Raw genomic sequence first — 12,183 nt, 5'->3', positions numbered from 1 at the left:
ATTCTGAGGCCTCCAGCACACTTCCTTTCAATAGTTGATCAGTTTCATCATTACCTTGTGCTAGAGGGCCTGGCAGACCTGTATGGGATTGGATGTGTGTTATATATAAGGGATGACTCCTATTCCTGATTATTTCTTATAACTGAATAAAGAACGAAGTTAATTCTGAGTCACCAGGGATAAATTCAGCAGTTTCAATGTGTAAAATAACTCTTTCTGCATACTGAGTCAGTAACTATGTTTAGAGGGTCCGTAAAATCCATTAATACCATCAGAATGGCATATAATTATGACTTTTGGACAGAATTATAAAGACTTTGATCCACTTTACTTAAATTTTCTGATTTGTAACCTGCCTCTCCTGATTTGTTTGCATCAGTATAAAACGGAGGGGCTCCAGATATTGGTGTTTCCCATTCAATGTGAGGCAGGATCCAGTTAGTTCTCTTTATAAATGGAATTCTGTTGCTTTTGAGATATTTGTTGTTAATCTCTCCCAAAAAATTACTACAAGCTCTTTGCCAAGGTTCACATTCTGCCATAATTTGTCAATTTCATCATTGGTTAAAAGTAGTATAATTTCTGCTGGATCTGAACATCTCCATAATCTGTTTTAACAAGTTTTTCTAAAACTTGGTAGTCACATTAACCAACGTTTTTAATGATAAAATAGAAATGATCAAACAAATATTTATAATTGACATTACATAAATTCCAACAACATTAATTATCCTCTCATTTAATTGTTCCATTTTCAGACCATGTAGTGTATTATCCATTGTAATAGTGTTTCCCATTTTCTTTTCCCCCGAGACAGGGTTTCTGTGTAGTTTTGGTGCCTGTCCTGGATCTTGCTCTGTAGACCAGGCTGGCCTCGAACTCACAGAGATAGATCCGCCTGGCTCTGCCTGCTGAGTGCTGGGATTAAAGGCATGTGCATCACCACCACTCGGCTGTTTCCCATTTTTTTTGTTTTTGTTTTTTTTTTTTTTTCCGAGACAGGGTTTCTCTGTGTAGCTTTGTGCCTTTTACCTGGGACTCACTTGGTAGCCCAGGCTGGCCTCGAACTCACAGAGATCCTCCTGCCTCTGCCTCCCGAGTGCTGGGATTAAAGGCGTGCGCCACCACCGCCCGGCTCTGTTTCCCATTTTTTAATGTAGAAAAAAACCTCTTAACTAATTCCTCCCTTTAAGAAATCCCAATTGACTCACCAAATCTGCTGACAATGACGATTCAGATGACAGTGTGACAGCAGCCCCCCCCCCCCCCCCCGGGGAGGGGGCAGAGAAAGCCACAACCCACCAGGAGAGGGCAGAAGTGAAAAGAGCCAGCAGTCTGCATAGGGGAACGCGTGAAAAGCAGCTAATTCTGGTGTTTGGAGCCTGAGCCTGTGGAGTTGGCTGTCTGCACAGGGCAATGGGTGAAAGCAGCCCACTCCTGCAGTTTTGGGAGCTGAAAAGCCTATGGAGTTTGCTGCAGAGAGGCTGTAAAAAAAACTTAGCTGGCAAGGTAGGGGATGTCTTTCTGTATGTTGTAAATGTGTGTTGCTCTGATTTGGTTGATAAATAAAATGCTGATTGGCCAGTAGCCAGGCAGGAAGTATAGGTGGGATAAGCAGAGAGGAGAATTCTGGGAACAGGAAGGATGAGTCAGGAGTTGCCAGCCAGACACAGAGGAAGCAAGATGTGAAGACAGAACTGAGAAAAGGTATCAAGCCACATGGCTAAACATAAATAAGAATTATGGGTTAATTTAAGTGTAAGAGCTAGTCAATAGTTAGCCTGAGCTAATGGCCAAGCAGTTTTAATTAATATAAGCCTCTGTGTGTTTACTTGGGTCCAAGTGGTCGCAGGGTTGCAGAAGCTGAGCAGGACCAGGAAAACTTTAGCTACAAGGCAGGGTGGAAACTCCGGCTGAATCCAGCTCCAGTCTGAGCCAGTGGCTGCAAAGCCACAGGCAAGTGGCTTTTTTCATGAATTTGAGCCCCATGTTGGGCGCCATATGTTGCATGAATCCTAATAGGTCTTACAATAAAAACCCGAGCCAGATTATCAGGGTGAAAGCTGAAAGATCAGAGAAGCAGAGTAAGCCACAGCTACCACCTCTTACCTCACCAATTCCTCAACCTGAAAGAGTCTCTCCAAGAGTTCCTGTCTCCTCCTGTCTTATATTCCTTTCTCTGCCCAGCAATATCACTTCCTGTTTCAACCTTCCTAGTGCTGGGATTAAAGGTGTGTGCCACCAATACCTGGCTGTTTCTCTTTTAGAGTAGATTAATCTCGTGTAGCCTTTGAGGCCTTGAACTCACAGAAATTCAAATAGATCTCTGTCTTTGCCTTCTGAGTGTTAGGATTAAAGGTGTATACCACCACTGCCTGAGCTTTGTGGCTAACTCTGTGGCTTGTTTTGCCCTCTGATCTTCAGGCAAGCTTTATTTCTTAGATTATAAACAATATTTCACCACTACAGAGAAAACATTTTTACTTAAAAAGACTAGATACTGCCAGGCGTTGGTGGCACACGCCTTTAATCCCAGCACTAGGGAGGCAGAGCCAGGTGGATCTCTGTGAGTTCGAGGCCATCCTGGGCTACCAAGTGAGTTCCAGGAAAAGGCGCAAAGCTACACAGAGAATCCCTGTCTCAAAAAACTAAAACCAAAAAAAAAAAAAAAAAAAGACTAGATACTGTGTTTAATGAACCATATCAGGTTATTATTGTTACACACATTTTTTTGAGACAAAGCTGTTACACATATTTTCTGAGACAAAAAGTGTAGACTTGCAGGGCTAGGGAGGTGGCTTATCAGTTAAGTGCAGTGGCTACTCTTCCAGAGGACCAGAGTTTGATTCCCAGCATCCACATGGTCACTCACAACTACTGTCAAACTCCAGTTTGGGGTGGTGGTAGTGGTGGTGGTTTAGTACTTCTTTTTTTTTTTTTTTTTTTGGTTTTTCGAGACAGGGTTTCTCTGTGTAGCTTTGCGCCTTTCCTGGAACTCACTTGGTAGTCCAGGCTGGCCTCGAACTCACAGAGATCCACCTGCCTCTGCCTCCCGAGTGCTGGGATTAAAGGCGTGCGCCACCACCGCCCGGCAGGTTTAGTACTTCTTTTGGTCTCTGAAGGCACTGGGCATGAACATGGTACACAGACATGCATACAAACAAAACACTCATACGTATACAAATAAATAAAATTTAGACCAATGAAGAAAGGCAAGTAAATCTAGAAGAAATGGTAGGAAAATATTTTGCATCAGTCATTTGGAACTTTCTATGATATGGATTGATTTTCAGTAGGAATTATCTTCTAACTACCTTTGGAATTCTAGAGAAAGTACGTTTTATGTCCATCCTAATAGATGCATAAAGATATCATGAGTCAACCAATGTCTGCTGAGCTGATTAGCCCAAACCCCAACAACTCACCTGGCATGTTACAGCCAATGTATGACAGATCTGTGTCTTCCCAGTTCGGAATTCTCCAAACATCTCTGTGATAGATCCAGTCTCAATTCCACCTATGAAAGTAAAAAGTAACTCATATAAAGTAACTATTTAGAAACTATAATCACGGAAATGTTCTTGGAGCACATGGATGTTCCCATAAAACTCCCATTTTCTTTTTTCTTTCGGTTTTGTGAGAGCTAGTTTCTCTGTAGAACAGCCCTGGATGTCCTGGAACTCACAAAGATCCATCAGCCTCTGTCTCCCAAATACTGGGAATAAAGGTGTGCACCACCACCTGGCTAAAACTCCCATTTTCAATAATCAGTAATTTGTTAATTTCTTTTATTTTTGTTTTTTCTTTTTTTTTGGGGGGTGGGTGGAGGAGACTAGGCTCACTAGTATACACCTGTACACCAGCTATGTGGGAAGATGAAGCAGGAGAATAAAAAAGTTTAAGGCCCTTCTGAGCAATATAGGAAATTCAAGACCAGCCTGCACAATATATTAAGACCCTGTCCCATCCGGGCAGTGGTAGCGTACGCCTTTAATTCCAGCACTCAGGAGGCAGAGCCAGGTCTACAACTCTAGGAGTTCGAGGCCAGCCTGGTTTACAGAGTGAGCCCCAGGACAGGCACCAAAATTACACAGAGAAACCGCCCCCCCCCCCCCACAAAAAAAGACCCTGTCCCAAATGTATAGGAATGTAACTTAATGGTAGAATGCTTGCTTAGGATAAAAGGCCCTAGATTCAATTCCCAATCATCACAAAAAATATAAAAATAAAAAATAAAAATCACCACTTACTTTAAAATAATTACAGATTATTTTATATATAGGGGTTCTGTGCATTTATCACCTAGTCTCCTCAGAGTTAACTTTCCAACAAAAGCTGACATTCATTCAATCCGCAGCATGTTCAAATCTCCAGTTATCCAGGTATTTGTTTTGTGTTGCTATAGTTTTATTCCATGTATAGTTTCATGTAATGTTACCATAATCAAGTTACAAAATTCAACAATGAAAAGACAACAAGCGGCTTCTGCAGTTTTAATACAATCTAGTATTTACCATTCCTTGTGATTCTCCTCGTCCAATGCATGTAAATGTATCATTCATGTAATTCTAAAAGCCTAAGAGATATGAAGTCTCACCATTCTCATCTTGAAGAAAACAGGCTTAGGGACATTAAATAATTGTCACCAGAAAATTATTTTCACCATTAATCCAGTCAGTAAATACTAGGAATGAGAATCGTTTTTTTGTAAGACAGGATTTTATGTAGTTTAGGTTAGCTTCAACTCACTCCATAGCTGAGGCCACTATATCCAGTGGGAAGGGGGTCATCATCATCATCTTTTTTTTTTTTTTTTTTTTTTTTGACAGGGTCTTTCTTAGCCTTGGCTGCCCTGGAGGGAAGGGGATCTTAGAGGGGTTCAAACCGGACAGATAAGGTGGTGCATGCCTTTAATCCTAGTGCTCATTAAACAGAGGCAGGGGGATTTCTGTGAGTTCCAGGCTAGCCTGGTCTATAGAGTCAGTTCCAGGCTAGTCAGTGATCTGCAATAAACAGCAACATGTACTATACTTGGAGTAGTATTTTTTTTTAAAGATTTATTTTATTATGTATACAGTCTGCCTGCAGGTCAGAAGAGGGAGCCAGATGTCATTACAAATGGTTGTGAGCCACCACGTGGTTGCTGGGAATTGAACTCAGGACCTCTGGAAGAACAACCAGTCTTCTTAACCACTGAGCCATCTCTAGAGCCCTTGGAGTAGTATTTAAACAATGTACAATGTTTTGTACCAAAAAGTATAGCTCAGTGGTGGAGGACATGGGTCTCTGGGCTCAATCCCTTCCCATGTGGTTTTTTTGTTTTTAAATTTTTCTTTTCTTTCTTTCTCTCTCTCTCTCTCTCTCTCTCTTTCTTTTTTTCCTTCGGTTTTTTGAGACAGGGTTTCTCTTTGTAACCCTGATGGCCCTGGAATTCGCTCTATAGACCAGAAAGTCCATGACCTCACAGAGATCTGCCTGCCTCTGCCTCCCGAGTGCTGAGATTAAAGGCATGTGCTACCAATCGCCCATGTTTTTAAATTTTTGTTATCAGTACTGTGTGTATGATGTGTGTGAGTTTAGGCAGGCATAGGTCACAGCTCACATGTGGATGATAGGATAACTCTGGGAAATAGGTTCTCTCCCTCTTCTGTGGATTAAAGGGATCTAACTCAGGTCATCAGAGTTATGAAGCAACCACTCCCTGAGCTATCTCTCTGCCTTCCTCCATTGTATTCAACCAGTCATTAAATTTTAATCTTGTGATAGAAAATACACACACACACACACACACACACACACACACACACTCATATTTATTTCCTTAAGTACAGGGAACTTAGTCTCTAAATACAGTAACAAAGATTAAATTATTTCATTTATAGCCAGAGCTACAAAGTGAGAGATTGTTTCAAAATCAAACCAAACCAAACCAAGCTGAACAAAACATCAATTTAAGGACATCCTTGGCTCCCGATTTAATTCCTAAAACCACCAAAAATAAGAAAAAATTAAAATCATCACTTATTTTTAAAATAATGTTAGATTTATAGAATGTTACAAAGAAATACACATACAGAGAAGGTCTAGGTAATCTTCACCTAGCCTCCTCCAACGTTACCATCTTTCCCAACTATAATATAGCATCTATTGAGAAAGCTGGCATTCCTATAATCTACAATATATTCAAATGAGCCTGGAATATACAAGATCTGTCAATACAAATCAGCAAACAAAACCCTAAACTAAAAAAAATTTACAAAAGCAAACCTACAGAATTAGCCAGTCAAGGCCTTGAAGAAATCTACAGTTCATACTTCTCTATGTCATATTCACATCTAAGATGAATTCTACACTAACATTCTGGTTTGTTCTGGCCACAAGCTGTGTTAATTAGGGTTTATAAAATACGATAAGAGATTACTATACCTTGAAGCAGTTTGTCAAGCTCTTTGGAGCCAGTAGTAATCTGTATGATTTCTGACCGTCTTTGGTGAAATTCAGTTGCAGTGGTGAAACCCATTGGAACTAATTTAGCTGCCTCAGTCTAGGAAAAAATAAGAAAAATTAAACCAATAACATGACACAGGCAAAGAAACCATTATCTGGAAAAGTTGGGACCCAAAATGCTTTAGACTGTGACTTTTATACATCTTGGTGTACTTGGATACTTTATCAGTTGAACATCCTTCACTGAAAATCCACTGAATATTCCAAAATCTGAAACTTCTTGAGTGTAAGGTTTTTGATAAAAAATTTCAGACTTCTGCACATTTCACCTCTTATTTTACATTAGAGACAGTCAACCTCCATGTACACTAAGACAAGCCCAGGTCATGACAGGAAAACATCTGTGTGCTAGGATGACAGGAGGGTAGCACCACAGGAGATTAAAAACAAAAGAACTGTACATATCTGACTTCTCTATTTTGTGACGATGTAGTATGTCTTTAAGATTTATTTTCGCCAGGCAGTGGTGGCGCACGCCTCTAATCCCAGCACTCGGGAGACAGAGGCAGGCGGATCTCTGTGAGTTCAAGGCCAGCCTCGGCTAGAGTGAGTTCTAGGATAGGCTCCAAAGCTACACAGAGAAACCCTGTTTCACAGAAACAAAACAACAACAACAACAAAATATTTATTTTCATTTACTATGTATGTATACAGTGTTCTGCCTGCACGCCAGAAGAGGGTATCTGTTGCTATTATAGATGGTTGTGAGCCACCATGTGGATGCTGGGAAATGGACTCAGGACCTCTGGAAGAGCAGCCAGTGCTCTTAACCTCTGAGCCGTCTCTCCTGCCCCGATGTCATGTCTTTATACCTTACTTCCTGATTGTCATCCCTTAACATTCTGCCTTGCAAAACAAGGACACATGCCATTCCAGACTCTTCTTGCTTTATGTCTAATTCTTCATCCCTATCAGGTATACATTTTCTGTTTTGGTTTGTTTTTTCCAGACAAGGTTTCTCTGTGTAGCCCTGGCTGTCCTGGAACTCATTCTGTTGACCAGGCTGGTCTCGAACTCAGAGATTCATCTGCCTCTGCCTCCTGAGTGCTGGGATTAAAGGCGTATACCACTATACCCAGCTTTGATTTCCTTTTTTTCCTTTTCTCTTCCAATACCTCTGCAGACTTATCATCTATTCAGATACCTATAGGTTTTGCTTAAGTCTGAAAAGGAATCAATCAGTTTGCCTGCAAGTACAATAAAACAAAATTAACTCTAAAACACAAAGCTCCACTATTAAATTCTCATGTGAATAAAGAGTAGGAGTTTGGAGCTGCAGAGATGGCTCAATGACTAAAAGTACTGGCTGCTCTTTCAGAGGACCTAAGTTCAATTCCCAGCACCCACACAGTAGTTCACAACTATCTGTAACTCTAGTTCCAGAGATCTAATGCCTTGCCCTGGCCTCTGTGGGCATGCGCACAAATGGGGCACATAAACATACACAAGGACAAAGCACCTACATACATAAAATAATAAAATAAAAATTAAAACAAGGAGTAGGATTTATTTTGGTGTCTTTGATCTTATACTTGGCAGAGAAGTGCTCTAAATGTATCAGTATTTTCTCACACATCTCCCGAGGCCAAAAAAGGTATATTCGTAGCCCTCATCAAAAAAAAACCAGGCATTGTTTGTCATTTCCGATCTCTGTTGGTACTCATTTAAGAAAATAAAGTTTTCAAATATTAAAAAAAGAAGAAAAAAAAAACCACCAGAGAATTTGTCTGTACATGTTTCCTGTCTCTTGTTCTAACAAATCTCTGTGCATACTTACAGGAAGTTGTAAGCTACCTAACATAGGTGCTGGGAACTAAGCTCAGATCCTCTGCAAGATGAGTATATACTCTTAACCACTGAGCCATCTCTCCAACCCCTCAACATGGTTTTTTTTGTTTGTTTTGGTTTTTTTGAGACAGGGTTTCCCTATGTAGCTTTGCTTCTTTCCTGGAACTCACTTGGTAGCCCACACTGGCCTTGAACTTACAGAGATCCACCTGGCTCTGCCTCCCAAGTGCTGGGATAAAAGATGTGCGCCATCACCGCCCGGCTCAGCTTTTTATTAAACCAATACCAGTGACACATCTTCACAGTGTATAAAAAGATTATTCCGCAACAAATACACTTGTAGGAAAAACACTCATACACATAAAGTAGATAAAATTTAAAAATGAAAGAAAATAAAGGCTGGAGCACAGATCAATAGCAGAGCATGTACTTAAAGCATACAAGAAGTCCTGGGTTCAATTCCCAGCCCAGAGACAAAAATCAAACCAAAACAATGTCCAGCTCATATCTTACTATGTGGGAATAACGACATTAATAATTTAGTGCATCTATCCCTAGTGCACATTCTATGCATGCATACAAAATACACACATTTTAATGGGGCCCTACCCTTGCACCGGGATTTATATACTGTTAATGATTAATGGGGGAAAGAAATGTTTTCTTTGGTGGGGAAGAAGAGGATCAAGAGTAGGAGGAGACAATTGAGGGTGATGGGGTATGATTAAAATATATACATGTTATGAAAATGTAATTATATATTAATAGAGGCTAATAAAAGCATTAAAAGATGTATGAATGTATACTGTTAACTTGACTTTATTGTTGTGATTGAACCCAAGGCTGTGAGCACACTAACTTACCACTCTACAACTGAGCTACATTCCCAACGCTCATCTGCTATTTATATCAACATTTTACCAATATGCGCTCTCTCTCTCTCTCTCTCTCTCATTCTGAAGTACTGATATTAACCCAGGGACTAGCAGATGCTAGGCAAGTATTCTCCACTGAGCCATATACTCAGCTTCTCTTTTTCCTTTTTCCTTTGAGGCATGGTCTCACTAAATTAAGTTGCCCAAACTGGCCTTGATGAATTCAATCTGTATCAGAGACTGGCCTCCAACTTCCTGCCACAGGTCCCACAGTAGTTTGAACTAAGGCTTGCACCCAATGATGTGGCATCAATATTCTTCTAAATTGTTCTGTGGCTGCATACATAATAAACATATTTTGGGGGCTGGAAAAATGGCTCAGTGGTTAAGAGCACTTGTTGGTCTACCAGAAGACCAAGGCTTGATTCCCAGTACCAGCATGTTGGCTCACAAACATCTATAACTCCAGTTCCAGATACTCTAACACTCTCTTCTAGTCTCTGAAGGCAAGTGTGTGGGGCACAAACACACATGGAAGCAAAACACCCACACACATAAAAGAAACTAATTTTCAAAAAAAAAATCTCTATGAGAAGAGATCATATTCAAAATAAGGTGCACACCAATCACGGCTGGTGGGAACGGTAATCAGTATTTTTGGCAGTATTTATATCAAATTCCATGATATTACAATTCTCTACAGGAAATCTGAATTTAAGATAAAAACTCACAACAACTAGGCACTGGAGGTACACGCTTTTAATCTCAGCACTTGGGAGTCAGAGGCAGGAGGATCTCTGTGAGTTTGAGGCCAGCCTGGTCTACAAGCGAGTTCCAGGACAGCCAGGGCTGTTACACAGAGAAACACAAATAAAAACTGCCAATAGTCACCTCTAGAAAGAGGACAAGAGAACGAAGGAAGCAGACAGCCTGTCACTATATACCGTCTGCCCTCCCCGCCATCACATAGCTACTCTTACCAGAATTTTCTCAGCTTTGGCTTCACTGATTCCCTTAATATTTATTAGTTCCTTCTTTGGTGCATAAGCAACAGCCTCCACTGTATGGAAACCAGCTTCTTCCAATTTCTTCACATCATTGGCATTTACGCCACATTGCTGTAAGAAAACAACAGATGAACATGGATATTACACTTTAGAGAGGTATTTGAAGATCACTAATATATGCAGAACCTCTAAAACGCTTGTCTACATATAAGTTATTAAATAACAAACTATCAACCTTTTCATTATCAAAACTAATAGTTTTGGGCTGGGGAGATAGTGAGATGTAGTAGTGTTTGCTATTACCCTGAGGAGGTTGAGACAGGTGGATCCCTGAGACTCACTAGCCAGCCAGTCTAGCCCAACCAGTGAACTCCAAGCCAAAAAGCGTGTCTCAAAAAAAAAAAAAAAAGAGTAGATGGCTCCTGAGGAGCAATACTGAGGTTGACCTCTGGCTCGTACATGCATATGTACTAGGACACACATGAGTTTTAAACTAGAACTATGTTAATGCATGTTAAAATGGACTTAGAAATTGAGATTAAACTAGTAGCAGAGCATGGTGGTGAATACCTTTAATCCTAGCACATGGGAGGCAGAGGCAGGCAGATTTCTGAGTTCCAGGCCAGCCTGGTCTACATAGAGTTCCAGGACAGCTAGGGCTACATACAGAAGCTCCACCTCAAAAAAACAAAACCAAATCAAAATAACTATTTATTTTTTTTTAAAGATTTATTTATTTATTATGTATACAGCATATATGACTGCAGTCCAGAAGAGGGCACCAGATCTCATTACAGATGGTTGTGAGCCACCATGTGGTTGCTGGGAATTGAACTCAGGACCTCTGGAAGAGCAGCCAGTGCTCTTAACCTCTGAGCCATCTCTCCAGCCCCAAAATAACTTTAAACCAGCGTTTTCTAATGCTTCCCACATCAGACATACAGACATTGCTATTTCTCAATGCTAGGACAAACAGATAAGACTGCCCCCAGAGTAAGAGCTACCTTGGCATAGCAATATCCTTTTGGAAGAACAAGGACTGGAAAGCTCTGCTCTAATGATTGACATTATGGATGGAGAAAATGGGAGGCTGGAGAGATGGCTTAGCAGTTAAGAGCACTGGCTGGCTCGCAGAGGACCAGGGTAGGGTCCCAGTATCTACAAGGAAGCTTACAACCATCACTAATGCCAATTAAAGGGGATTGGACACCCTCTTCTAACCTGTGCACATACTGCATGTAAGTGATATACAAGAAAGCAAAACACTCATACATATAAAACAAAAAATAAATAAAACACAAGGTGTGGTGGCTCCGTGGATGTGAGTGATTGATTGCCCTTAAGTCTGATGATCCAACTAGATCCTATGGTGGTAGGAAAGTTGTCCTATGACCTTTACAGGTGTGCTGTAACACATGTGCACCCACAACAATAAACAGAATAATAAGCAAAAATTTTAAATGGGGAAAATGGTAGGGAAGGGTGTTACAGGAATCCTGTCATCTGTCAGCTAACCAATAGAAAGGAGCATTTGGGTCAGAGAAGCGGAGAATGGAGCAGGTGACTCATTCGGATTTCCCACTCAGTCTTGTGATAACTGTGCACAGATCTTGTTTGATAAAAATGGTAAAGTAATCTTTTGACTTCCTTCTTCAGAAGGGCTCATTAGGCCTCAATCCCTACCTCGCCAGAGCTATTTGTAGTTAACGGTTACTAGGGAAAGGGGGAGACATTTTCTTCAGCAACATAGCCACTGATAATTGCCTTTACTCCTGTGAATAACTGCTGTGAGATGTTCTGTATGGCAAATGTGTTGCTGATTGGTCAATAAATAAAACACAGATTGGCCATTGGCTAGGCAGGAAGTGTAGGCGGGACAAGGAGGAGAATAAAGCTGGGAAGTGGAAGGCTGAGTCAGAGAGACACTGCCAGCCGCCACGATGACAAACAGCATGTGAAGATGCCGGTAAGCCACGAGCCATGTGGCAAGGTATAGATTAATGGAA

At 40.8% G+C, this 12,183-nt stretch overlaps 1 protein-coding gene across 1 annotated transcript in view; it reads right to left on the bottom strand.

The window, feature by feature from the left end:
• The window catches only part of Rad51 (RAD51 recombinase), a 35,071-nt gene that overhangs the window by 13,434 nt on the left and 9,454 nt on the right, over positions 1 to 12,183 (bottom strand). Inside the window, exons 3-5 of the mRNA XM_052724244.1 lie at positions 10,151 to 10,288; positions 6,427 to 6,544; positions 3,426 to 3,517 (exon numbers count right to left, since the gene is read on the bottom strand). Of these exons, the coding sequence (XP_052580204.1) occupies positions 3,426 to 3,517; positions 6,427 to 6,544; positions 10,151 to 10,288 (348 nt within the window). The remainder of the gene's footprint in view (positions 1 to 3,425; positions 3,518 to 6,426; positions 6,545 to 10,150; positions 10,289 to 12,183) is intronic.

The sequence above is a fragment of the Peromyscus californicus genome, unplaced genomic scaffold (assembly GCF_007827085.1).
Source record: "Peromyscus californicus insignis strain IS unplaced genomic scaffold, ASM782708v3 Scaffold_7__1_contigs__length_154581171, whole genome shotgun sequence".
NCBI lineage: Eukaryota > Metazoa > Chordata > Mammalia > Rodentia > Cricetidae > Peromyscus > Peromyscus californicus.
The sequence above is the reverse complement of the archived record's forward strand: the minus strand, read 5'-3'. Positions and strand labels throughout refer to the sequence as shown.